Source organism: Ursus americanus, chromosome 17 (assembly GCF_024610735.1).
Source record: "Ursus americanus isolate L20-20 chromosome 17, mUrsAme1.1.p, whole genome shotgun sequence".
Classification (NCBI taxonomy): Eukaryota; Metazoa; Chordata; class Mammalia; order Carnivora; family Ursidae; genus Ursus; species Ursus americanus.
The window spans coordinates 9,075,658-9,103,484 of NC_142143.1; the positions used below are offsets into that span (position 1 = coordinate 9,075,658).

The 27,827-nt window shown below is 54.6% G+C and overlaps 1 protein-coding gene across 6 annotated transcripts in view; it reads right to left on the minus strand.

Annotated features, from left to right (window-relative positions):
* Positions 1–1,088: 1,088 nt before the first annotated feature.
* TAB1 (TGF-beta activated kinase 1 (MAP3K7) binding protein 1) overlaps positions 1,089–27,827 on the minus strand; it is a 33,224-nt gene continuing 6,485 nt past the window's right edge. For 4 of the 6 annotated variants that reach the window (XM_045780132.2, XM_045780131.2, XM_045780130.2 and 1 more), the window contains 10 exons: positions 18,617–18,753; positions 18,094–18,247; positions 11,950–12,036; positions 11,322–11,460; positions 10,267–10,380; positions 9,584–9,695; positions 7,490–7,634; positions 5,756–5,978; positions 4,553–4,715; positions 1,089–2,932 (listed from right to left, as the gene is read on the minus strand). In XM_045780132.2, the coding sequence (XP_045636088.2) occupies positions 2,725–2,932; positions 4,553–4,715; positions 5,756–5,978; positions 7,490–7,634; positions 9,584–9,695; positions 10,267–10,380; positions 11,322–11,460; positions 11,950–12,036; positions 18,094–18,247; positions 18,617–18,753 (1,482 nt within the window). In that variant the 3' untranslated portion in view covers positions 1,089–2,724. Of the gene's footprint in view, positions 2,933–4,552; positions 4,716–5,755; positions 5,979–7,489; positions 7,635–9,583; positions 9,696–10,266; positions 10,412–11,321; positions 11,461–11,949; positions 12,037–16,330; positions 16,513–18,093; positions 18,248–18,616; positions 18,754–27,827 lie in introns of those variants that run through there. The other 2 variants (XM_045780135.2, XM_045780134.2) reach the window with 2 other exon arrangements.

Genomic DNA, 27,827 nt, shown 5'->3' on the forward strand with positions numbered 1-27,827 from the left:
AGGGTGGGCGTGCAGTCCGCAGCTTCCCTGGCTGCCCTGTTCCCTTCTTGTCCTGACTTCTGCCATTTCTGAGATGCTGAGGCAGACTCCTCGGCTAGGCCTCTCTGCCTCATGGCTTAATCCACCAAAGAAACCAGGAAGCTAAACCGGGGCCCCTCTTGGCCCCAGGAGGCAGGCCCCAGTGTTGCTGCATGACACCGGGGATGGGGCACGGGGGACACTAAGCCAGCTGGGCAGGGCCCTGCCCCCCATACCTGGGGCAAAGCAGGTGGTAGGGGAGGCCCGAGGGGCCTAGGGGTTGGACGGGGCCATTTGTGACAGGGGACAGGCCCACTTGCCTGCACCTCAGTCACTCAGTGCCCCCACCTCCTCCCTCAGGGTGCTGGGCTGACCCCAGGACTCCAGGTCTTGGGCCAGCAGTGCTCCTAAGGGCCTCCTGAGGGACAGCCAAGGAGGGGTGGGGGACAGATCCTGAAAGGCCGTTCTGCAGGTGGACCTAGAGCCCCTTCCCAGCAGAAGGGCAGGGGCATCTGGGAGCCTCAGACGCCACCACCCAAACACGGAGCTTTGCTTTTGCTCCTAAGCAGATGCCCTTGTTAGATGGACGAGTTAAGTTCTGTAAAGCAGGAAGAGGCCAGTATTTGTGGGCTAGTATTTATAGAAAGTCCTCCACCCAAACAAAACCAAAATAAAGCAAAGGAACTCCCTGAATGTCCACTATCTGGTGACAGGGGGAGGGCACCGTCCTGGTGACCCGAAGCTCTGCTGGCCACACCACTCCTCACACACCAAGAACCGGGTTCCCTGTCAGGAAAAGCGAGAGCTGCCCACTGGAGGACCCGGCCCGTGGCAGGAGAGAACGGCCCCCCTCTCTAGATGTGCGGGGACAGGGAGGGATGCCGGACACCCAGCGCTCTCCCGTTGGGCTGTGGGCCGGCCCTGCGGTCCCATCAGAAGGCTGCGGCTTGCACCCCAGCTCTGCCGCTCCCCGGCCTGGTGAGCTGGTGCCGGCTGAGAGGACAGGAGGAGGCACCCAGCCCCCCAGACCTCCGCAGGGTACACGAGACCAGCACTCTTAACACCCGATGTGTAAGACCACCTATTATTACTCTTTCTTTATTGCGGTAAAAAAGTGATTCTATTTCTAGAGACCAAACAGCATCACAGAGACATTCTTGGAAGAGAATTCTCTTTGTTCGCAAGCCCTTGCGGCAGACTTTAAATCCGCTCACCTGCGGACCAGAGATGGCTTTGCAGCGGAGGGCGGTTGGGGCCCACGGCCCAGAGGCTCTGGTTCTCCTCAGGAACCGCCCCCTGCCCCCGTCCGCACCACACCGGCCACAGGGAGACGCATTCCTGCACTGCAGTGACCCAGCCTCGGAACTGGCCTTGGACGGCCCAGAGTCCAGGCACCCGGAGGCCGCACTCCCCGGTAAAAGCTGTGTCTGGGGCTGCGCAGGGCAGGAGCCTGGGAGCGGGGGAGGGGTGGAGGGCTCCAGGGCAGCTCCAGAGGCTGATCGAAAGGTCTGGCTGCGGCTCTGCCACCGACCGCAGCAGCAACAAGCTGCGAGTCCCCTGGGCCCGCCTGCTCTTCTGCCAGCAGGAGCGGCACCGCCAGCCTCTGCCCACCGACGGCGGACAACGTGCGCTCTCAGCGCCGGGCCCATCTGACCCCGTCCCTAAGTGTCTGTAAAGGTGGGGCGTGTCCCTGAAGCCCTCTTCACCCAGGGCACCTGGTATCCAAGACCTTCTTTCCCACTGTCCTTTCAAATGCGCCCCCCCACCCCCAGCCTGACTGTTTTTTCCCTAAAGCCGGGAGAGCCTCACTGTCAGCGGTAAAGCTGGCTAACTTTCCGGCTCCCCAGCCTGTGGCCTTCCTCGGTAGTGGCGAAGGGAAAACAAAGGAGGCTCCCCCCCCCCCCCCGCCATCCGGGCCTCCCCGCTCCTGGAGGGGCCTGACTACAGCGGCCACTCTCCTGGCCTGGTCCGGGCACGTCCTCACCTCTCCTGCACCCCCATATCTGGGGAAGCCCAGCCACGCCCAGCCTACCCCCTCCGGTGGGCTCCAGGACCAATGCTCCTCTAGGACCGATCCCCTACCCTTCCTTTCCACTTGACCTGCCCCTGTGCAGCCACCCAGGCTCCCGACGCTTCCCTTGGTCTTCCTGAGCACTGCCCACTGGAAACAACCCAGGGAGACCGAGGGACGGGTGCAGGCTTCGAAGCTGCAAACGCCACCCGGGGCTCCACTCCGGAGGCTGAAGAAGGAAGGGGGGAACCCCCGCCCAGGGCTGCGAGGGCAGAGAAAGCGGTGGCGGCCGGACCCACGGCATGCTGGGCCGCAGAACTCCTCGCTTTCTGCCCCACGTGCAGGCTCACGGCCAGCACAGCTTCTGCCTTCAGCCGTCTGTTCGAGAAACAGCAACGGTCCTGGCTGAGTCTGCCTGAGGGAGTGGCCTCCAGCCCCGCTGTGCCCCGACAAGGTCCGCTCTGCAGGGGTGCTCACCGAGAGAATGTTCTCTGCAGCATGAGTACGGCAGGGTGCGAGTGTGGGGCAGGCTGAAGACGGGGAGCTCCCTGGCCCCCACGGCATAGGCAGATGGCAGGAAAAGGCCCAGGCCCCCACGGCATAGGCAGATGGCAGGAAAAGGCCCATCCGGCCCCAGAGCTGGGCCCCCTTGTCCCCAGGCAAGGTCCTGCTCAGGCCACATTCCCCAGCTGGAGCTATGGTGCTGTCATCACGCTCTGCTCGCCATGGTCCACGCTCCAGAGGCGGTAAAACTCAGCAAAGTCCACGTAAGGCTCGACGCGGCCATCCTCGCCAGGCGGGAGAGAGTGGGCAGGCCGGGAGCGGAAGAGGCCCCCGTCCGAGCTGGAGCTGCTGCTCTGCGTGTGCGTGGCAGTGGACTGCAGCGTCAGGGTCGGGCTCTGGCTGTGGGGACCACAGGGGACAGTCAGTCAGGGACAGACAGGCCCTGCCTCGGCTGGCCCCTCCGGCCATCAGAGCCAGCCTAGTCGGATGTTCTTAAGGGCAGATGAAAAATCAAATGTATTTTCCAAGCTCTAGCTCTGTGTGGCTCCTTTGGTTAGCTAGAAGTTAATAAAATGGATGACTTGGTTCAAGGGCTTGACCACGCATCCTAGTGGCTGCGGCCTCGGACACAGAACATGTCCCTCAGAGCCGTGCCGAGCTAGAGCCAGTGCCCTCCAGCTTCTCCAAGTCCCACTGATCACAGGCGGGCCAGGGCTCTTCTTCCCAGACACCCTCCTCACTCCCTCCTTCTCATTCCCCTCTCACTGGCTGGGTGGGGACCGGCCCCCTGTTGTCAGAGCTCCGTGGGCACCCCACTCTGTCACAAAGCACCTCACGGCCGGGTATCACCTGCTAGCCTGCTGTCCCACACACTCCTGGCACTGTCCAGCACCCAGCACTGGCCCACCCACAGGGGGCCCACCTAACACTCAGATACAAGTCGAAGGGAAGGGGCTGTTTAGGGGCCCCAGGAGCAGAGGTGAGGAAGGATGGCTGGTTCTCCTGGCTGGTCTGGGACCCCTGCTGTGCCGCTATGCCTCTGTGGACACTGCTGGTGGTTTCCTCCCGGCAGCCCTGCAGGGGAGGGGAGGGGAGGGCCAGCCCTGTGCACCTGGGGTGCCCACTGCTCCGCGGCCCCGCAGGCCCCTCTGGCCCACAGCAGCAGCAGCTGTGGCCGCAGCGGGGGCAGGGAGAAGGGAAGGCCCCTGGGAGGCCGAGGCCCACAGCACCACTCCCCCCTGGATGGCCCTTCCAATTGGCCACATCCTCTGAGTGGGCTGGGTGTGGCATCCCTATTATTCTGTGCAGGGCTGGAATGTGGAAACCAGATCCCAGTCCCCTGGTGTGGTGGGGTTGGGGGGGTGGACATTCCACCGAAGTGAAGGGGCTGGAGGGACACTGGACCTGTGAGGCAGGTCTGCAGGGAGGAGGGGGCCAGCCCACTCACCCCTAGGCTCTGGGCCTCCTGCTGCCCACCTCCCCCACCGTCTTAAACTAGACGACTCAACTTTAAAGCTAAAATGGGAGGTTTTAGTCAGAGCCCCGGCTCTGACAAGCCAGCACAGGCCAAACAACGTCCTCCAAGCACGGATGCCATTGGGGAGGCTCTGAGATGGGGAGAAGATGGGAAAAGAGAAAAGAACAGGAAAAGCTTCCCATTAAATGAAAAGGAATCTGGGACCCTCAGGAAAGCACGAACAGCAGGCTGTCCGCATCAGTGGCCTGTCTCCTCTGTCGCCTCGCAGCCTGCCTCGCCCACTCTGCCCCTGAACCTCCAGCCCTCCCAGGTCTAGGTTCAGTGAGCTGCTGGAACCTGCAGGGCTGCCTCCTCCTGCCTCCGTGTCTGAGGAGGACCCCCAGGGATGGAACTGGGGGAATGTGAGAGGTACGAGACTCCAGCGCACCCCGTCCAACATCACTCGACCTCAACACTCGGCCCCCTGGCCATTCCCGTCCAGGCACCGAGGGGCTGTCCCAGGAGGCAGGCCTGAGGGGGCTGGGGGTGGGGTGAGGCCTTACTTGGTGAGGGTGGGAGTGGCTTCGTCCAGGGTGGAAGCACTGTGGGCCCCATTGACCAGCTGGCCCTGGGAGGGCATGACAAGGGAGAGGGTCACGCTGGTCTTGCTGGTGCTCTGGGCGCTGGAGTACGGCACGGAGACAGGGTACACGCGTCCTCCTGCAGCTTGGGGAGGAAGAGAGCGGTGGGCCACAGGAAGTGGCTGAGGGGGATCCCTGGGGTGGTGGAAACAGGACTGCCGCGGGGCCTGATGGGGGCAGCGTGGGCAGCGGCCAGGCCCGGCTCCCGGAGCTGCCCCCTGGGACAGTGAAGGGGTGTCTGTCTCATGTCAGACCCTTCCAGGCAGGCGGGGGGCTCCTCTCGGCGACAAAGCACACTGGTGCTCAAAGCAGGAGCGCATGCGCCAAGCTGCCTGAAGGAAAGGGTTACTGCCGGGCTTCCCACGGCGCTTTTAGCCCAGGGGTTAAGTTGAGGTTGGCCCAACAAAAATACGGTCGCAATAACAACAAGTTAGAGAAACTCCAGTAACCCCGGTGTCCGTGGGGAAACAGATCCATCCGCGCTGCTCACGCGCTAAGCCCTGCTTGTTCGAAAACAGAAAAAGAAACGCAGCCCCTAGGAATTGATGGTCTCGACACAGAGCAGCCCAGCGAGAGAAACACAAAATAACGAGCACCTCGCTTCCTGAGCAACCTGATTACAGAATTACAAAGGCAGAAAATAAAGCCCCTCAGCCTCACCCCAACACGGCCCAGAGACAGAGCCAGGCTTCGGGGGACCCTCTGGACAGAGGTCTAACCTCGCCTCCCTCTCTTCCTTCCAGAGCCTCAGCTCCTCAGTACAAGGATGTGTCACTGGCGCCTAGGGTTTAAGGAGGCCTGAAGGAACTCCATGGGTAAAGGGCCAGGCACCCAGTAGACACCCAAGCACTGACAGCCATCATCCCTATCACGTGGTCTGGCGGCTTGACAAAGAGCTTGTTCACGCACTCGGGCCTTTAGGAGGTCGGCCAGGCAGGTGCTAGGATCCTCATTTCACGGGCAAAAGGAAAAAACAACAACAAACAGCTCGGAGAGCTTTAAAGTCAGAGAGCAGATTAGAACGGTTCCAAGCCAGGCCTCTGGCTCCATGGCCCACCCCCACCCGCAGCCCCAGCCGGGCTCTTCAAGTGCCCCCCCCCCTCCCCCGCCACACTGCGCACATACCTGGGGCCGGGGATGGTGTGGGCTGGCTCATCTCACCCAGTGGGTAGCCAAAGTTCCTCACCAGCAGGGTCATGTCCTCGTGCCTCGGGCAGAACTTGGCACGTTCGCCGCCACTGGCAAAGGTGTCCCCGTGGATGCGCTTCACCCGGTCCACCACGGCCTGGGCCACGGCATCCAGCGACGTCTGCTTGGCGAACTCGGTGTCGATCATGGCGGCGATCTCCTGGGGGGAGGGGGAGCGAAACCTGGTGAGGAACAGGGAGGGGGCGCCCAGGACTGCGGCCCACAACTCCGGAGCCTAATCAAGATGCTTAGGGGGCATCAGCCAAGCAGGTGAAGGAAGTCTCCACCACCCAAGACTGTAATCCGAGCTTTTCAAGGTATTCAGGATAATTCTTCTAGAACTTTCTCATTAGAAAAGGTGTGACCTTGTGATCTCTCCAATTGTTGGCTTCCACACCAATAAAATGGGGGATAATAGCCACCTCGCTGGGTTATCAGGTGGCTTAAATTGCACAATGGGTGGGAGGGCACTCTGGAGCACACAAAAAAGCCCAAAATGAATTGTTATTATTATTAAGTTTCCTTTCCTGGAACAAACTACCGGAGGCTACATTACGCATTTTTGTTAGAAACGGGGAATACAGAATGCAGACGGCCCGCTATCCAGTTTATTCTAGAACCCAGCAAAAGCCACTGGATAATTCTTTGGCAAAGACCAAAAAAAAAGGAAAAGAAAAAAGAATCACACTGACAGTAAGTTCACAAACACAAAATCCTCCACATGATGGCTGGCCAGAGTCTCTTGGAGGTAGGAGGGCTTGGGCAGGTCACAGGAGATGACCCGAGCCCCGTCTGGGGTGGGCTCGGCTCTGTCACTGACCTCAGGCAAGCCCCTAAACTCCAGTGAGCCCCAAGTTCCCTACCTCGACGTGGCAGTAAGCCCCTGCGTCCTGGGTTACAAGGCTACTGGCAGGAACAATAAGATAAAATAGATGAAAAACCTTGAACACGGATTATCAGGAGACAGGCACATGAGACACTTTCCTCCTAATTTTTAATTAAAAAGAGGACAAAGCAGAAAAGGTTACTTTTCTACAGGAAGCACAAATGGAAGGAGAGACACAACCTGAATTCACTATCCAAGCTCAGGGAAAGGCAGCTTCCCTTCAAAATCATCCTTGAGGTGACTGTCTCGAAGCCATGGGTTAAGGACAACTGTCTGACATGTGTGCTCCCAGCACAGGAAAAATAAGCGGCTCCCACTGGCTGGAGACCTAAGCTTATCACACTTCGCCCTCACCACAATCCTAAAAAGGTAGATGTTATCACCCCCTGTCAGAGACAAGGAGCGAGCTGTGAGCTAGTGCGGCTCCGCTCTGAGGGGAGGTGCAGGCGGAGGGAGGCTGAGGCTCAGGCCACACACTTCGGCTCTCCTCCTCGGACACACTCCAGAGCAATGTGCCCACGGAAATTCACTTCCCGGGGTCCTGGGGGCTGACCCTGCTTCAAGCCCAGAACAAGCACACTTCTGGGTGGGATGGCTGTTCTCGGAGCGCTGGGCATTTTCTTCCCCCAGCTTTGAACGCACAGAAGCTGTCTGGTGAGGGCATTTGAGAACCGCAGCTCTGGGTCCTGAGCACTGTGGAGCGAGCAGGAGGGCTGGCTGGGTCCCCAGGGGAGCATACCACACTGCGGGCTGTCTGGCGGCGCTCTGCCCGGGGGTGGGCTCACCTGGTTGGCCTGCCCAGGCCCGTGGGCGGCCTCCAGAGCCTTGTAGAGCCCCTCCGACATCAGCACCAGGAAGCCAGTCACCCCGTCCAGGGGCTGCGCACCGTGGATTTCGGGCTCCGCGATAATCGGCTTGGACTTGGCGGCGCTGTGGGAAGAGAGTGTGGAGAGCGCTGCGCTTGGAAGGGCCCCAGGGGACGTTTCTTCCGCTAAGGGCAAGAATCCACCCAGGATGTAAAGTCAAATGCACATCTGACAAGAGGAAAGAAACAGAGGAAAGAGAAAACCAGAAAAATAGACCTGTCTTCTGAGGGCAGCTCCTCACGTAAAGCTCTGAGGGCCTGGGGAGCCAGTGGGGTGGCTGGGGTCAGGACAGTGAGGGTCGGGTGCCCGATCCTGGCCCCAGTCCCCATCTCCTGTCTACAGAGCCCGTGCTGTGGCAGTAGGGACAGCAAGAGGGTGGGGATCACTTTTAGAAGCCCCCGTCTCCCCACGTCCACTCCCCAGGTGCACAGGGACCCTTTCCTGAGGCGCTAGCAGAACCAGTAACGTCACAAAGCTCTAACACGTGCGTGCGCACGCGGAGGCAAGTCTAAGATGTTCCCAGCAAGGGCATCTGGAAGAGCAGAGTCTGAAAACATCCCGGGAGCCCATGAGCAGGGCCCGGTGAGCACAGCTGCAGCCTCGCTCCGGGAGCCAGGCAGGAGTGCCGCCAGCCTACCCTGTGCTGCGCAGGGGGAGGACAGCAGCCGTCGGGAAACGAGGGGGGTGCAGGGCGTGGAAAGAGTAGGCCAGCACCTCCGGGTGTTTTGGGAAGGGTGCTTCCCCCTCCAAACACACCCCCATGCACTTGTGCACAAGAGCTCCAGGGCAGGATACGGGAGACCAGCAGCTTCTGGGGAAGGAGTCCGGGCTCGGGTGGGAGGAGAGCTTGCACTGTGTATCCTTAGCGCTATTTGAATTGTTTTAAACCACATATGTACTTTCCAATTAAGCACACAGAACCCCACAAATTAGAGACCAAAGTTTCCAAACCCAGTTGCCAAAATCTGGGGAGAGTAAGGAGTTATAACTCATGCTTTCTAGGCCATGGGGAGTCTGCTCCGATGCTGGGGCCTTTGGTATGATTCCCCCCCACGGCTCTGGTTGTGACATCAAATGCTGTGAGGGGCAACACACACCTCCCTGTCCCCCCCAATACCCCATACACCCAAACCACACCCCTACATACGTACCACAACCTCCCCCCCACATCACGGACACATACACACACCACACACACACCACACACCCCCCCACCCCCTACACACATACACACACCACACCCACCGCCCCCCCATATACCCTCCCCCCACACCCACCACAGCCACCCACCACACGTAACACACACACACATACACACACACCATTCACCACATGTCTATTTTCCCCATCAACGTTCAGGGTGTTGCTCCGGATTCAGGATGCCTGGGTTCAAGTCCTGCCTCAGCCCTGCTACCCCTGTCACCAGGCAAGCTCCCTGCCATCTCCACATCTGCTTCCTCAGATGAACACACCTTCGGGGCCACAACAGTACGGACCTCACGGCCTGAGTGAGGACTGAGTAAGACTGTGTGAAGAGCTGGGCACAGGCCTGGTACAGTGATGGCCCACAGTCAGCGCCACTGCCCATCTGCTGCTGCGATCACTGGGTGGCACCCGAAGGGAAGTGTCCTCGGAAGGCCGTGTCCACTTCGTCTCGCACCTCTGCCCCCGGCTCAGCCATGGGCAGCAGTGACCAGCAGGCCTGCGGGCCGTCCCTATCCACCCCCAGCGGCTCCCGCCAACGCTGGCCACTCCTGTCAGACCCTGTGGCACTGGTTGCTGCCCTTGGCTTTGACGCACCTCCCCAACCTGACCCCTTGCCAGCCCAGATCTACGGAACCTCCACCCCCGGCCTGTCGGGTGTAGGGCCACACCCCAACCTCCCTGGGAGGAAGAAAAGTCTTCCTGGGCTCTCAACTACCTCAACTGCATCCTTTTGTCCCTAGAGCCTCAAATCTGCTTCTGCCCAGACCGTCTGGCCTTACAAACGGGGCCGCTGGGCCGGCCACCTACCTGAGTAGGTCGATGTCCGTGTAGCCATATTTGACCTTGTAATCCCCGATGCGCCTTGTGCTCTCCTGCCCACAGATGACCCCCACCTGCTTGATCTTTCCTGCGTCCAAACCTGCCAGAGGGAGAACAGCACAGTCCCAGATCCGCTCATCAGGAACGAGAAGGGCGTACAGACACAGCCCCAAGACAAGGCAACGAGGACCCGCTGGATGGAAAATGAAGCCACACTAGGCACCCTCGGGAGCGGCTCACACCAAGCGCCCCAGTGTCCTCTGCGCCCAGCCCCATCAGAATGCCCCCTTCCTCACAGGCCCCGGGCAGGGAGGGAGCGGCTATGCCGTGCTGGCTGCGTCCTTGGGACTTCTCCGGCCTCTCCATCTCCAGCAATCCTAACACCTCCCGCAGGCCCAGTACTCCTGGAAACGCTTTACAGGTACGGACTCTTAATCCTCACAACGCCCTGAGGCAGGTGTTACTACGATCCTCATTACACAGATGGGGAAACCGAGGCACAAAAACTTCCAAAATTCTGACCAGCTGGTAAGGGGCAGAGCTGGGATCCAATGTCAGGCAGGCTGGTCCTAAGCCCAAGGTCACAGCCCAAGCACCTCACTCCTCCCCCTACACAGCCTCCAGAAGAGGACACAGGGTGAGCCATGGGGATTGGCCCCACCCTGACTCACCCAGCTGGGAGAGGCGGAAGAGCTCGTCCTCGTTCTCCGTGGTGTGGTCCACGTTCAGCTGTGTCACCTGCAGCCCGTCCACCGTGGATTTGCATAAAAGGGCACGATTTGTACCTGCAGGAGAATTCGAGCAGCTGAGCCAAGTCTGCGTACAGGGAAGAACAGGACGTGTTGAGCAGAGAGAGAGAGAGGGAGAAGGCAGGCATCTCACACAGGGAAATCCTTGAAACAAGCAAAGAAAATAGGCTTAGACCACTGGGGTGAGTCACCAGTCAGGGCATGCTGATGATATTAAGGAATTAGGTTAAACTTTTCCAGTGTCATCCTAGGATAATTATCATTTTACTCGGAGACCTTTTCTCTAGGGAGACATACTGAACTATTTACAAAGAGATAACATGACATGATGTCTGGGGTTCGTGGGGACAAAGGGCTGGAGAGGAAATGAGACTGGCCTCAAGGAGGTGACTGCTGGGGCTGGGGGGATGGGCACACAGGTGTTCACTCCCTGCTTCTCACCCTATCTTTACACGTTTTTGAATTCTGTCCACAATGAAATCTTAAGGAAAAGAGGGACATTATCAATGGGGTCTCTAGACCGCTCCTACGGTAATCTGCACCCTGTGGGTACGGACCTCTTGGGTTCCCATATGGCCTCTTCTTTCCCACAAATCCAAATATCCCTATGGCCCGTCACCCAGCCCACCTCGCTGCTCTTCATGGGATGCTGAGTGGGTCCTCCACAGCCAGGCAACCTCTTCCAGAAGAGGAAGCCACTGAGGCGACCCAGAGAGGGGACGCAACTCACCCACAGCCAGCTGGGGCAGAGCGGGGACTAAAGCTGGGAGGCGGGCCTCCTAGCAGGTACCTCTAACTCCCCATACTGGGACTGGGGCATTCCTGTGCAGAAACGGTGAAATGAACCCCATGGCCTCAGGAGACACGGGCTGGAGGGCTGACGTGTCTGGGAAGCAGACCTCCCAAAGAACACACAGACCTTGAGGCTGACCTTCTCTCGCCCAGCACTCCCACCCTGGGACAGGCAGGTGGCTCACCGACATTGGCGACGTAGAGCTTGCTGTTGAGAAGGACCGCCACGACAGCCATGGCTCCTCCTGAAATCTCCCTCTCCAGCGCCTTGAGTCTTTCGAGGATCTTCTGATACTGAGGAGGCAGCTGGTGCTGAGGGACACCCTACAGGCCATCATCAGGGGGGTCAGAGCAGGCTGGGTCCTCAGAGACCATCTCTCCAGCTGTCCCTCCCTTAAAAAGCAAGGCTCCGAGGGCCCGGCCGGCACGAAGCCGCACTGCAGCTCCAGGGCACACTTCTCACAGGAAGGCCAGACGTGACCTTGCTTGTCCTGTTGGTTCTGGAAGTGCCTGTGGCTGATGTGGGTGGGTGGGTGATGAGGCTATGGACAGGTTCAGGTCGAGGACTGATCCTTCACTGCCCACCCCCATGCCGAGCCTGGGTGAAGCTGCCCACAGTGGGCCAGGGAGGCCCCTCGGATGGGCCTCAGCAAACGCACTGTTGCCTAGTCCCTCAGTCAGGAACTGTCCCTCTAACTGCCGCTCTGGCCCAGTCATGTCAATGGCTGGGGAGTGACATGGCAGGTAAGTCCCTGTTCCTCACGAAGCTGGACCTTGGGGTGCTTCCCCTGGGGAGCAGGCTGGGGAGATTACCTCTGGCAGCTGGGACTGGAGGCTTGCCTTCTCAGCCAACGCATCATCGATGGACTCCAGGAAGCTCCTCTCCACCACATCGAAGGCCTGGAGGCACAGGACAGGGAGGGGTGTCAGGGGAAAGGCCAGTTCAAAAAGCACTGTCACCAGATACTGAAATGCCTATTAATAGTGACAAATTCTGGGGGCGCCTGGGTGGCTTAGTCAGTTGAGCATCTGCCTTCGGCTCAGGTCATGACCCTAGGGTCCTGGGACCAAGCCCTGCGTCGGGCTTCCTGCTCAACGGGGATCCTGCTTCTCTTTCTCTGCCCCTCCCTCCTGTTCTGCATCCCCCCCCCCCAGTAAATAAAATCTTTAAAAAAATATAGTGACAAATTTTGTTCAAACTGCAGGTCATCATGAGATAGGGGCCTCACACATGGCACTGCAAGGCCTGTGGCTCCTACAGAGCCATGCTGGACAGAGACGTCAGCCCCATGGGGCTGGAACCTTCCAGGTAGCACTGCAGACATCAGAGGGGCAGGAGCCGGCACAGAAGTTCCAAGCAAGACTTGGAACCAGGCCACCCGGGGTGAATCCCAGCTCTGCCACTTGCCCACCGGGCAGTCCCCATCTCATCCATGAAGGAGACAAGCACTGCTCTGGGGGGGCTGAGATAATCCACCCTGCGCACCCAGCACCGGGCTCAGTGGGAACCTAGGGCAATGACACCTTGTATCGTCACTACAGCCTGCTGTTAACGCCGGTCACACTGCTGACTTTCGGGGGTGGGTGGGGTGGGGTAAGCAGTTGAGAATCATTGGCGTGGGGCCCTGAGGCCATGGAGGCCCTCTGGCCCAGGTGCTGAGGCTGGAAAACGGGCCGGGAACACTGTTTTCGAGGAATAGGAATCCATCCTTCTCATCTAAAACTAAGTGCCTCTGGACGTGCTTCCAAAAAGAGACGCCAGGAGGAAACCCTCCAGGACATTGGTAAGCAGCAAGCAGCACCAGCCAGCGAGTCCCCGCGACCCGAAGCGCGGAGGCAAGGCCCAGGGTGCTTGCAGCAACAAGCGGCTGAGCACCTACACCTGGAGGAAAGGGATCACCCTAAATCACCCCGTTTCTACCCGAGCTCAGCCCCCTCCCACCACGCCCCTCTGTCCAAGGTTCATCCCTGATGCCCCTCTCCCCAGGAGATCAGAGCCCACCCTGCCAGTCACGGGGAAGGACTGCAGCTGGCTGCCTGGGCCTGGACTCTGGGGATGTGGGGAGCCCCTGTGTGACGAGAACAACTTCCGAGAAAAACAACTTTGTCTTTGAGTTGCTGCCTACATGTCTGACGGTGTGACAACCTTGCTCCTAACCAGAGTCTGGACACTTAGCAGTCCTACAGCAGTCCCACCGAAATTCCTGCTTCGCGGCTCCGGGGGCCCCTTTTCAAATAACCACTTGAGTTAAGGCTATGAAAAGCAGTGACCTCTGCCCCAACCACCTTGTTAGTAATAGGTGCTTGCCACCCTGCTCTCTGTCTCCTGCTGGCTCTTGACGGGGAATGGACTGTCCTTCCCCTCCCCCCCACTCAGTGGCGCCCTCTTGCTTCTGGGATCTGTAAGTAATAATAAATTCGAGGCACTGCTTTCTCTGTGGGGGTGTCCCGAGATCGCACCTTCAGTCAGAACAGTCCTGTGGGTCTCACATCCCCAGAGGGGGTGCCTGGATGCTGAGGGAGCTACCCGCCAACCTATGACATCATCTTAATTCAGTATACCTGCTCCGGCTTCTCAGCACGAACGGTGACAAGGATGGGATTGTGGGGGCAGTCTGTCCTCCCATTCGATGCCTTGGAGCTGTGAGCAGCTTGCTAAATTCCTCCCCCAGACTGATCCGGCTCTCCGGGAGGGAACCGCTGCTTGCTGGCAGTCTGCCGTGTTGCCTGGCACTGCGCTGGGTGCTGCCACAAATGCCCACACTAAATTGTTAGTGCTGTAAAGGGTCAGGCTCCCCTGCAGAGACCGGCCACCGGCCTGGGGTGGGTGTGTTTCCCATTCGTCTCTAAAAGAGACCCCACTGGGTGTCTGGTCTGGAGGTGACTGGTTATAATCGTATGTGAAAGTTGAGCCACAGTGAGCTAACTAGGACAGTAGGCTCTGCCTCTTTCCCAGCAGGGGCGCAGGCTGTAAGGCCCCAGGAGCCAAGGAGAGTTCCCCCAGATTAGTGCTGGAAAGGGAGGCTGGCTGCTGGGGCCGCTGTGCTGCCGGTCGGGCTCGGCCAGCCCCGACCCGCGGCAGAAGCAACTCCACCAGGGGCATCACGGCACCCGGGCCAGCGCCTCCTTTGTTGCCCTGTTCCCTGCTGTCACAAACCATCCCCCAACCCCATGGGATACTGGGAGTCTCGCCCCTGGCATGGTACAGCAAAAGGAATCCTCACTAAAAGCAGGGCCCCCAAGCACACGTGACCAGCCCCTCCCCAGTCCCCAGGGGAGGCTGAAAAATGACGAGACTCTTGGCAGAGCTCTGCTGAAATGGCCCGGGCCTTCCTGAGCGCAGTGGCCTAACATGCCACACCGCTGCCGCTCCATTCTCGGGGCTGGGGGGCTTTCCTAGATGCACTGGTGAGCCCCGCACTGGTGGACGTGGAGCTGGCTCCTGGGAATATACCAGGCCACCCTAGAGCAGGAGGCGGCGGCACAAATCAAGAAAGAGACAACCTGCGTCCCGGGAGTTCCAGGCGACTTTCCATCGCACCAGAACGTCCAATGACAACCAGTGGGACCCAGAAATGGAGACAGGTCACTATACCATGCTGGCAATGCAAGGTTTTCTAGAAACATTTGTCCAAAGTGGGGAGAAGGGTGCTGACTGACTCTTATCGGAACTCTGAACCGGCTCCGAGCTGCTGTTTCAGGGCTGAGATGTGTCAGCTGCCTAGCCTGGGCAGACAAAATCAAAAAGGCGGTGGGTTCTGAGAAAAAGATCCCCGAAGCCTCCGGAGCCCTCGGAGATAAGGAGGAAGACGCTCTGCCTCTCCTGACTCAGATTTTTATGGCTTGGCACTGGGCCCATCCCTCTGTCGAAATCAGAGTTAGGCCCACTGTGGATGACCTTGGATGAAGCACGTCTCCTCTTAGGTAGAAACTGGGATGTTTCGGTGGGTATGTCATTTTGCTCAGTGTTATGCTTCCACACTCCCTGACCATGTCCAACCCAGAGGAGGCAACCTTGGGGCCAGAATCTTATGAGTTCTTCTTAAACGGTGTGCCCCCACCCCCCCAAATATAAGGCCATGCCATTACAACTTACAGAAATGTCAGATAAAATACAGTGGGCACTAGATGGTATCAATGCCGTAACCAGATGAAAAAGAATGTTTCTAAAGCCCAAAGCTTGTTTGCCCCTACAGCCAGGAACCCCATGGAGCGGCCCTAGGGGATATAGGGGCTTCTGGGCCCCTTCTGGGTGGCCTGCAACCCAGCTTCCTCCTTCCTGAGATGGCCCACAGGCCTCTCTGTATGGGCAGCTCTGGAGATCAGGGACCCCTAATGACTTGCTCTCAGGACGGCCAGGACACAAGTTCGAGGCCTCTGATCAGATGCTGTGGATGCCGTCACCTCCTGGCATGCCCCAGCCCCGACAGCAGGATCTGGATCCCACACCCCGACCTCTGAGAGGGGCAGCTGCCCATGCCCCTACCCCAGGGACCTGGCTGTCCCCTGGAGCCTGTCCCTCCTCCAAGAGACAGCCACCCATATATTTCTCTAATTACCCAGTGGGACACATAAAAGACACATTTTACTGCTCTTGTGGACGCTTCCTGGGAACCCCTCCCAACATCAGTGAGGGGCACCCTTTAAATGACAAGGCGTAACAGGCAGGACGTATACAGAAGGCCTTCAACCTCCACTGGCTGGGATCCACCTGTAACACAGAGGTTGGGCTATTGCCCCACATAAAATTCAAGGGCCTTAATTGGTCCTCTAAAGGCTGGGAAATTCCACTTGAGGTTAAACACCAACTGTGAACTATTCAGCCTCCCGCCACGCTACGGCAAGCCCAGCCTTGTGTCTCCTCACACTTCGGAGGCAACACACACCACACTTCTCCCTTCTTTATCCAGTCACCTGCAAAGCCTCCGCATTTCATTCGGGAGAAGCGCCACAAGCAAGCCTGATAGCCAGAGGGCACAAAGGTCAACTCACCAAGTGCTCTCCCCTGTCCCCCTGGCTCCTTCTTCCAGCTGGAAGCACCAGTCACCGTGGACTAGGTGTCCCGGACACTACTCCTGGCTGCCTGGGGGCTTCCGGCCCAGACGGCTGCACCCCCTCAAAACCTCCTATTCTGGCTCCTTAATGGGCTTTGTTAGCCACAGAGGCCCTCGCGGAGTGGGGCTGCCCTACTCACCTTCCCCGTAACACCATAGATCAGGGACAGCTCCCAACCGTGTTTCCCAACAGTCACGAATGCCGATTTGCCACAGCGCAAAGGGTCCCTTGGGGAACGGGCTAAATCGGGCAGGGCAGGTCTTTCCCAACTGCAGGAGGATGCGGCTTCCGGGCTCCTCAGCGCCCCCCCGCGGACGGACCTTGAGAAGCAGTGACAACCCCCACCGCCCGGGCCCCTGACGGGCTGGGACAGCTGCTGGAAGAGCTGCAGAGCCAGAGGGGAGTCTGTGCGCTTCGTGGATGGCAGCGCCCCCACCGAGCGGGGCAAGGCGGCGTGGGCTCAGCCGGCTCTGGACACATGGCCACGCGCCGCAGCTGCCCGCGGCAAGCCTCTTGGCTGTATTTTTACCGATTCACCGGCAGCTGCTCACAGGCTTGTGGTTTGGTCAGGCCAGTGGCAGTGGGATGACTTTCAACATGCAAGGCCAACCTATATGGGGTGTTCCAATTTGGAGGGCACCACGGCAATGAAGGTCACCCAGATCTGGGAACACGCCAGCACTACCACACCAGAGCCTGTCTCTAACCTCCAGGTGGATTCCCTCGCCCGAATCCCAGCCCCCACCCACTTGGGGCTCTCAAGCAGGACCCTCCACCAACAATGCCGAGGACAAGTCCAGCAGCTCGCCCCACCAGGCAGCAATCAATCCTCCCTCCTCCCTTCCGGCCTTTCTTGGTCACCACTTCCATACTCCTTCCCTGGCCTAACTGTCCCCTCTGGTCCCCAGTCTTTTCGGTCCCTGCAGGAGCACTGTGCTCCCGCAGCGCTTGCAAAACCCGCTGTTTTGAATTGCAAAATACGCTCCCAAACCAAAGGCCGGAAACTGCCACTCTTTGGGCCTGTGAGGGGACAAACCTCTTAGCTGCGGGCAGTATGAATTCACAAGGCCACTTCCTACCCACTTGACTGTTACACGCGCGGTATTTGTAGCGGCTTACGGCCACTACAGCCACCTGCAACACCTCCGTGGGGCGGCCGTCTTTCTAAGGGCAACCTACCCCCAGCAGGGCCTCCTGACACCACCGACTCCGATCCTCAGACCCAGGATCTCATTTTATGCCCACGTAACACAGCCCAAGGCTCTCCGGCAGGGCATCCGTGGAACTTTCATCTCGACCACAGGCCTCTGGCATCGTGGAATGCCGCAGCGGACTTTTAAAATCCTTGCTCCTCGGGGGAGCTGGCTGGCCAGTCAGAAGACATGTGACCCTTGATCTTGGGGTTGTAAGTTCGACCCCACACCCCACATTGGGTGTAGAGATTACTTTAAAAAAAAATCTTTTGGGGTGCCTGGGTGGCTCAGTCAGTTAAACATCTGCCTTCGGCTCAGGTCATGATCCCAGGGTGCTGGGACTGAGCCCTGCATTGGACTCTGCTCAGCAGGGAGTCTGTTTCTCCCGCTCCCTCTACGCTCACACTCTCTTTCTCAAATAAATAAATAAAATCTTTAAATAAAATAAAAATAAGATCCTTGCCCCTTAAGTTACCGGGCAGTAAATGGCTCCGAAACGTCCTCGCCACCAGGCGCCCTCACCACTTTAAGCTCTAGGCCCCACGGCCATTACGCTCCTCACACCCTGCCGCTGGGAGAGGCTCCCAGAGCAGGCTCCTCTGCAGGAGGAGCCGGCAGCATCTTCAGACCAACCCTGGCTCCCCCAGCACTTTGCAGCTGTAGGGCTGAGCTCCTGGGGGAGCCGGCCAGCCAGCCCCAGCATCACTACCTGCAGCAGCACGCGCCGCACGTCCGCCTCGGTGTGCTCAGCACTGAGCTGGCCCAGCAGGAGCTCGGCGGACAACCGCTGGGCCACGAAGCTGGTCACTCGGTTGCCGTCATAGCCATTGAAGACCCCGTACAGGAAGCAGTTGTTCTCACTCCTGCCAGAGAGAGGGGGAGCAGCTTGAGACTGGGGGCTCGCAGAAGAGGGATGCCAGTTCCCAAGTGGAGGGGAGGAGGACCAGGATTGGGGGAGACCAAAGACACAGCCGTGGTGGCTTCAGCTGCCCACCTGAGTCCCCCCCCACTGACCTTCATTCCCCCTGGGCCTGGCCTTCTGGGACGCTCCCACCCCCACTGTGGCAGGCCCTCGGTTGGTGGGAGGTCCAGATGTGCAAGGGACAGCAGCAGGGGCACCTCCCATGGACGACATCTCACGGCGAGCCTCATTCCAGAGAGGTGCAAAACGGTTGCTTTTTCTTGCTCGTAAACCTGCTTCTGATGCCCAGGGGGGGATCAGGCACGCTCACCTGAACTTGAGCCAGCTGTCCTCCGGTGGGTGGCTCTCAGTGCCCTTGCCATCAGCAGAATAGCTGCGGTTGGGGGCCGAACCGACCCCGGACAGGTGGCAGAGTGGCAGGTCATCCGTCCAGCTCGGCTGCTGCTCCTGAGGAGGACACCAGGAAACCAAGAAGTGTCACCCTCTCCCCTAGGACAGACCCCTCACCTTCTTCTTCCCCAACAAAAACATAGTAGCCCCAGAGCCCCATGGAGAAGGTTCTGCTTCCTTCTGGAAAATAACGCGTGCACGAACAAACACCTACAGAAGGGTCTGAGTGCTTTTATGGGTAGTCTACAATGTTCTTCTCCAAAAGACCTAGAAAAGCCTGGAGCTCCCAAATTCAAGGCCCAGCAGTGGTTTCCAAGCATGAGCTATGTTACGAAATACGAGCGAGACACACAGACGAAGCAAACTCTTGGTAGAAAGCTCTTTAGTGGCTGCCCACCTCTGTAGCTCTGCCTCCCTCGGGCACTAGTTACAAGTGAAGGTCTCCAGGCCTCCAGAAGGGCCGATCCTGGTGGGGGCCAGGATACCAGCAATGCATGCAGAGCCTCCGGGTGACTGATTCGGGCGGCCCAACGGCACTGGAGAAACTGTCTTTATGAGCAAGCCTCTGTCATGCTCCATGCCACTGGGGCCTCTACCCCCGGTCCCTGCTCTGCTCTGGTGTCCTCTCCCATCTGCTCTGTGCCACATCCTTCTCCACCAGTACAAGGCTCCCAGCACCCCACTCTTTCCCTTTGCATGAACAGACTCCTTAATTCTCCATGCCCTTCGGGACTCTGGCTCAGCAGTCACCGCCTCCAGGAAGTCCTCCAGGAAGACCACCCCACCCCCAGCCAGGTCTTGACTAACAGCCCTCCCATGCATTCCTACTAACCTGGCTCCCTCACTCCTGCCTGCCGGTGTCCGACTGCCATTCTACCCCATGGATCTCAAACCAGACTGCTCAGTATCATCACCACGGAGCTCAGAACCTTACGCGCGCGCGCGCACACACACACACACACACACACACACACACACACACACACACACACAGAGCTGTCCAGGGCCAGCCCAAACACAGATTCTGAACTGCCTGAATCTCCTTGGAGTTCATTCTGAGCTGTCCGCATTTTTTAAGCCCCAGAAACAACTCTGACACAAGGCCCAGGTGCAACCCACTGCTTCTCACTGAGAGCCTCCCCACAGCCGGCCGCTACCCGAGTGCTGGCCCAGTTCACAGCAGCATTCCCAGGACCACCAGGCTGAACTGGGAGAATCAAAGGTCAACTACAAGGAGGACAAAGTTTGGATCGGACGCCGTACTGAAATACTAAACAGGCATGGATGGATATCGTGCATGACGGCTTGCAAGGCAGCAGTCACGGCCTTCAAAGAAGCCTGTGAAAACCACGTCAACCGGCTTTCGCAATCAGATATGTAAAAGGCCTGTGGCTAGCTTTTGTGGCAAATTTCACGTTCTGTTTATTTACATACTGACAGCAAGTGACTTTATGGCTTTTTTTCATTGCTTTCATGCTGCATTTATTCTAGCGGGTTAGTTCTGTGCTCTGCACCCTGGAGCAAATTATGCAGGGGGTGGGAGTTTATTTATTTTTTTATTTTTTAAAGATTTTATTTATTTATTCGACAGAGAGAGACAGCCAGCGAGAGAGGGAACACAAGCAGGGGGAGTGGGAGAGGAAGAAGCAGGCTCATAGCGGAAGAGCCTGATGTGGGACTCGATCCCGTAACGCCGGGATCACGCCCTGAGCCGAAGGCAGACGATTAACCGCTGTGCCACCCAGGTGCCCCGTGGGAGTTTATTTTTATTTTTAAATTAACATATAGTAAAATGGACTTTTTTTGGCACGCCGGTCTATGAATTTGAACAGGTGTTTTGTGTGACTGCTGCCCCAAGATCTGGAACAACCCCATCATCCCAAAACAGACCCTTGTGTCGCCCCTTTGTAGCCACACCCTCCCCTAGCCCCTGGCAAGCAGACCTGTGCTCCGCCATGACGTTGTCTTTGCAAGAATGTCTTCAGTGAAACTAGGCAGTACACGACTTTTTTTCTTTTTATTGTGATAAAAGACACGTAGCCAAATTCACCATTGTAACTGTTTTTACGCGCACAGTTCAGGGGTACTAAATATTCAGTGTTGCGCAGGCAGCCCTGCCATCCGTCCCCATGGCTCTTTCCATCTTGTAAAACTCTGTCCCCATTGAACTCTAACCACCCCCCTGCCCTCGCCAGCCCCTGGCACCCACCACTTCAGTTCTCAAAGGGCATAACCTTTTGAGATGGGCTCCTCTCACTCAGCACCATACCTCAGAGACACCCCCCACCACAAGTCACTGTGGGCAACAAGACTGTCCCTTCGTTGATGTTTTCCATCAGACGGATGCAGAAGCCCATCCGCTCATCCACTCAAAGGCATCTGGGTCTTTTCCAGTTTGGGCAATTACGGAGCTGGTATGAACAGTCATGGGCAGGTTTTTCTGTGAACATGACCTTTCACAGCTCTACAGTAGGGATGAGATGGCTGTTGAATTTTGTAAGAAATTGCCAACTGTTTCCCAAAGCAGTGTACCACTTGCGCTCCCGCCAATAAACGCACCAGGAGAGTTCGAGGGGCTCCGTGTCCTCACCACCACAGGGTCTTCTCGATTAAATGGAGACATCCTAGGAAGTGTGTGATGCTGGCTCATCACGGCTTCGATCCGCATGTCCCTGGTGCCTAATGATGGTGTTAAGCATCTTTTCATGTGTTTCTTTGCCATCCCCACATCTTTGGTGAAGTGTCTGTTCTAAGTCTTATGCCCATTTTTTTTCTTATGTCCATTTTTTAATTGGGCTGTTTTGTTTTTTTCACCTATTAAGTTCTGAGAGCTCTTCATGTTTTTTGGATAAAGTCCTTTGTTGGACATGTGGTTTGCAAATATTTTTTCCCAGTCTGCAGCTTGTTGTTTCTTTTTTTTTTCCTCCCAAGATTTATTTATTTACTTTGAGAGAGAGAGAGAACGAGCAGGGGAGGAGCAGAGAGAGAGAATCTTTCAAGCAGACCTGCTGAGGGGGGAGCCCGACTCCGGGCTCGATCCCACAACCCATGAGATCATGACCTGATCTGAAACCAAGAGTCAGAGCTTAACCGACTGAGCCACTCACTGTAGCTTGTTATTTTATTTGCTTCTTGGTATCTTTTGCAGGCCAACGGTTTTTAGTTGTGATGAAATCCATTTTATCAGCTTTTTCTCTCACAGTACACACTTTCATGTTCTAATAACTGTGTGCCTGCCCCGGCCACAGAGACCTAGGTTTTTCTTCTGATAGTTTCACATTTAGACCTGTGATCCATTTGGGGTTAATCTCTGTAGAAGGCAGGAAGTTTAGGTCTAAGTTTTTTTTTTTTTTTTTTTTTTAAAGATTTTATTTATTTATTTGACAGAGACAGCCAGCGAGAGAGGGAACACAAGCAGGGGGAGTGGGAGAGGAAGAAGCAGGCTCATAACGGAGGAGCCTGATGTGGGACTCGATCCCAGAATGCTGGGATCACGCCCTGAGCTGAAGGCAGACGCTTAACCGCTGTGCCACCCAGGCGCCCCAAGTTTTTTTGTTTCACATATGGATATCCAATTGTTCCAACACCATTTGCTGAAAAGACTGCCCTTTCTCCATTAAATTATCTCTGCACCTCTTTCAAAAAATTAACGGGCCATCCTTGTGTGGGTCTGTCTCTGTTCTCCACTCTGTTCCATGGCTCCATGTGTCTATCCCTCCACCGATCCCATGCTCTTGATTACCCTAGCTTTATAAATCTATATTTAAAATTTCTATGATCAAATCTACATAAATAATCTATATTATACACCTGGGGAGTGGGTTGCCTCTAACCTCATTGTTTTTCAAAATTATTTCAGTGATCCTGGCTCCTTTGCCTTCTCTATAAATTTTAAAATCAGCTTGTCTGTATCTACAAGAAAATCTTGCTGGGATTTTGGCTGGAATTGTTCACAGATCAGTTTGAGATCTGTCATCTTCACCGTGCTCAATCTCGCAGTTCATCAACATGGTGTGTCTTTCATCTTACTTCTTCATAGGACTAACTCACGTGATGTCACCGTAAGGGCTGAAAAGCCACTAATGCGTACTAGTGTGACTGAAACCTAACCACGGAAAAGAAATGGCAACGAGAGCTGAAATTCTGCTCAGCTCTGAGGACACCGGGCATGTAGGTCAAGCTACGTATGACAGAAGAGAAACTGCTTCGCAGTGACACAAATTGTTTCTAGCTGGAATCTTGACCTGTCTCATTTGAACGCAATATAAATATAAATATTTCTCTTACTATAAATGTGAACTTAACAAAGTCTTTGGAATCCACATATGACATTATGCAATCAGAGTACGTTCAATTAACAAAAACATGTATTCAAGAAACATTTACTGGGCATTTACAAAAGGCTGGCATTATTCTAGGTGCTGGAACCACGGTGCAGAAAACGACTGAGGGTCCTTGTTTGAAGCCTCCTTTCTAGAGAAAGGGAAACTTTCAAACAAGTGATACTGTAAATAAAACTATCTGAGACGGGGGTATGTGCCGTGGAGAAAAGAATTAGGGTAAGGGGACAGAGAGTGACGGTGAGGGCTCTTTTGGATGAAATGGTCAGAAGAGGCGACCTCTGAGCCAGACCCAAATAATTATGGAGCAGTGACCATTTCAGAAAGTAGGAAAGGAGCCTCCTAGGCAGAGGAAACAGCATGTGCAAAGACCCTGAGGTAGAAAAATAAGTATGAGGTTTAAGGAAGTCCAAGAAGGCCAGTGTGGCCTCTGCAGTGACCAGAGGGCAAAGTGGCTTGCCACCGTGTTCATACATGTGTGCCTGGGTGGGAACAGGGTAAGGCCTTCCATGCCACTGAAAAGAGTTCATTGCCAAATGATTATTTTTCAATGAACTGCTTTGTTGCCAATTATCCCTTAGGTCTTAGATCTGATTAGTACCTCCACTGTCAGAGACCTCACAAAGGTCTCAGGCAACCTGGCAGATAAGTTTCCAAAAGAAGCTATTTTTTTCTGGGGTCTGTCTCTTGCCTCCAACTCAAATGAGATTCAGCATGACATTAAGTACAAAAGCGTCTCCCCAGTCAGGTGTGTCCCATGTCCTCCCCCTGAAAAGATGGGTCAAGAGACCAATATTTAGCACCCCATAGCGCCACGGCTGTTTTAAAGCACGGCAGAAGATGTCTAGAAGATATTTTCTAAAATCCTGTCTGTGATTAAAGATGAGATTAAGATGATTGAACTTGTCCTCGAATACGAGATGAACAATACAAATGTGTCGCCCAGGATGCAAAACCTGTCATCAGCGCTGCAACCATAATGCTTCCTCTGCCATTCTCTACCTCCCACGAGGGACAGAGACAGGCTTCCAGAGACTCGAAAAAAATAAATATTACCCCAGCAACTTATGGGCCCACTTGACATTGTGAGATACGCTATGAAAAACATTAATGAAAGAGTCTTTTATAAGGAAGGAAGGAAACAAGCTCGAACAGATGACCGAGGAACTGGCCACACTGGTGTTTCAGGGCACAGGGACAACTCATCTGAAAGCACTTCCCGATGGGCGCACATGACATTGCCACCAGGACTGGGCTGATGCTGCTCGGACCGCTGCAGCCACACTCAGCTCGTGTGGGACCAAGTTCTGCCAAATCCGAAAAGCTGTTGACACTGGTCAATCCACTTACAACCACCTTGTTCTTCCGTATTTATGACCAGAGCCTGGACACCTCTACGACGTGAAGTGCTCTTTTTGAAATCTGGTTTTCATAATGTTGAGCTAGCAATACTTTGGAAATATAGTTGACTCTTGAACAACGCGGGGGTTGGGGCACCAACCTCCTGCAGAGTCGAAAGTCCACGTGTAACTTTCAACTCCCCAAAAACTTAACTATTGACATAGGCTACTGGTGACTGGAAGCCTTAGCACAACATAAACAATTAACATATTTCGTATGGCATATGTATTCTATACCGAATTCTTACAATAAAGTAAGCTACAAAAAAGAAAATATTAAGAAAATCATAAGAAATGGGGCCTCTGGGTGGTGCAGTCGGTTAAGCATCTGACTCTTGGTTTTGGCTCAGGTGGTGATCTTAGGGTCCTGGGATTAAGCCCTGCGTTGGGCTCTGCATTGTGTGGGGTCTGCTTAAAATTCTCTCTCCCCTCTCCTTCTGCCTCCCCCTCCCCCTGTGCACACTCTCTCTCTCTCTGATAAATAAAATAAATCTTAAAAAAGAGAGAAATCATAAGGAAAAGAACATACACAATACAGTACTGTACTCATAGAAAAAATCTGCATATAAGTAAAACCGCACAGTTCAAACCCATGGTGTTCAAGGGTCAACAGTATATATTATTTCATTAACTAGCAACTGGTTTTCAGGTCAGTGGGTATGGACTCTAGTGCTACTGTTTATTTAAGGACAGTCTTTGTCCATTCCCAATAATAACACTCAAGGAAACAGTAGTCAATGGATACTTTAACATGCCATTATATGTATACTTCAGTCGGTACTAATGCCAGCATCCTACTTAGTGGGGAAACACCAGAGGCATTCTCATCAAGATAAGAAACACAGCAAGGATGCCCACCTTCTCCACTACCTAACACTGAACTAGGGGTGTCAGCCCACACAATTAGATAAGAGAAAAGAAGCTGAGCTTAAGAACTGGAAAAGTACAATAATCTCTATCTGCAATTGACAGGATAGAAAACCTAAAGAATTAATGTTAAAATTAACTCAAATAAAAGAAATCAGCAGGGTGGGAGGATAGAAAAATCAAGACACAAAAACCAGAGCCGTTATACACTTAAAGAAAAGATGGGCATCTAGCCTCCATGGGAATATTCCCACCTGCTGTCAACTAAAATCACAAAGTCTTTTTCCTCTGAGGTTCTCTCCAGTCTCCCCCAACCACACTCCTATTGAGGATTTTTTTAAACCTAAATTTACATTAGCTGGATTATATCTTAATGCTTTCATCTCAGCCTTCCAGCCTGTTGACATAATTTTGAATCTTACCCTTTGAAGATTAACAATCTCACTCGGCTGTCTATCTTGTACAGATAAGGCCTTCTATACAGTGTTCCAGATATTTCTAAAAAACTGTGACCAGAACAAAAAGCATGGGAAGCTAACCTACTTCTGGCAGGAGGAGTCCACACCAACACAGGAGGGAAGTAATGCCTCTACCGAAGATCTGCTCTACTTGAAAGGCCAAATGTATTTTGGGGACCTCAAATAAGGAGGCTACTGACCCTAAGGTACAGTCACAGAAACAGGCACACACTTCAAAACAAATCAACTATTTATAGACATTAAACTTGCTGAGCAAAGTCCTACTTATTTCACAACGACACTCTTTAAACATAAAGTTCCTAGCCAACTGGACTTGACTTGCTATTAAAATAAAGGAGAAGTAAGAAAAAATTACCCAAAAGCATATTAAAAAGTATCCATGGTGAGGCAAGGCCTCCCTCCCCTTTTCTTGTCTTTCCGAGCCATGTCCACCTCCAGAGGCCCTGCTCAGATCCAACCAGCGCCAGAGGCCCACGTTTCCCAAACCTCAACCAGCCATTCACTATCTTCAAGAAATTATCCACTTCGTATTTTTTTCTTTACACTGCCACATTTTCTTTTACTCAAATGACTTCATTTTGAATGTAAACATTTTCAGTATTGTGAGTAGAAAACCAGTATCACTCGCTGTATCTTGAAGATAATAAAAAATGAAAACAAGATTATTAAATTCTAGCTGAACCTACTGCCTGCTACAGACTCTGAGCTGGAGCCCTGTTCTCGCTGCTAAAAAGAAAAAAAAAAAAAAAAAGAAAGAGAAAAAAAAAGAAAAAAGAAGAAGAAAAAGTGGGAGGTAGGGACACCTGGCTGGCTCAGTCAGTAGAGCATGTGACTCTTGACCCCCCGGGGTGTGAGTTCAAGCTCCACATTGCGGGTAGAGAGGACTTAAAAATAAAATCTTAAAAAAAACCAAAACAAAACAGAAACAAAAACAGGGAGGAAACTAGCAAGAATCAGAAAGGTGTTAAGGACATACTAGGACTAAACCAAGTCTTTCTCCCCTCATCTCATCAGAGTTTGAAAGAGAGCTGAAAAGCACATCACCTGTGAGATATGTAACAATGAGTTTTATGCCAGCACACACCAAACCCTCTCACTGTACGTGTCCCACACTCCAGGAAAATAACTGCCCAGGGCCACAGGGCCCCTTCCCTGAGAAATCCATCCTTGTGGTTCACCAGGTATACTGGTCATTAACCATCTGGGGTTTTGGCAACTTTCACGCTATAGCTTAGTATTGGTTTCTTGTTTTTTGTTTTTAAATTTTTTTTTTTAAAGATTTTATTTATTTATTTGACAGAGAGAGAGACAGCCAGCGAGAGAGGGAACGCAAGCAGGGGGAGTGGGAGAGGAAGTAGCAGGCTCATAGCAGAGGAGCCTGATGTGGGGCTCGATCCCGTAACGCCGGGATCACGCCCTGAGCCGAAGGCAGACGCTTAACCACTGTGCCACCCAGGCACCCCTTGTTTTTTGTTTTTAAAGTTTATTTATTTAAGTAAACTCTACACCCAATGTGGGGCTTGAACTCATGACCTTGAGATCAAGAGTCACGTGCTCTTCTGACTGAGCCAGCCAGGCGTCCCTGTTTTGTTGTTGTTGTCGTTTTATAGACTAGTATTGTTAATTAGTTACTTATTTGCTGATTCCAAGACGTATATTCTCAATCTTTTAATATCTGAAGTTGATGTGTTACAAGTTCATTACCAATGTGTTTTCTTCCTTCGTAGTATATAAAATAACGACAGGTCCTTATCATTAATGGTGTCTTGGATCCAGAGATATGGGGACAATTTCTCATATATTTACGAGCGCTCCTTCAGTGGAAGGCCCTGCCTAGAATGCAGCCCCCACAGCACCTCAGACGATCAACGACAAGTGGCCAGAGAATTCCAGGAGGTTCGGCCCATGCAGGAGTGGGAGAGTCCTTGGTCTTCCCTGATGTCAGCAGTGGCCCCGAAATCACTCTGACGCTGCTGTGGCTGGGTGAGCGGCCATCCTGCTGCCCCAGCTCTCTCCCCTCCATCGAGGATTAGCCACACCAGCCG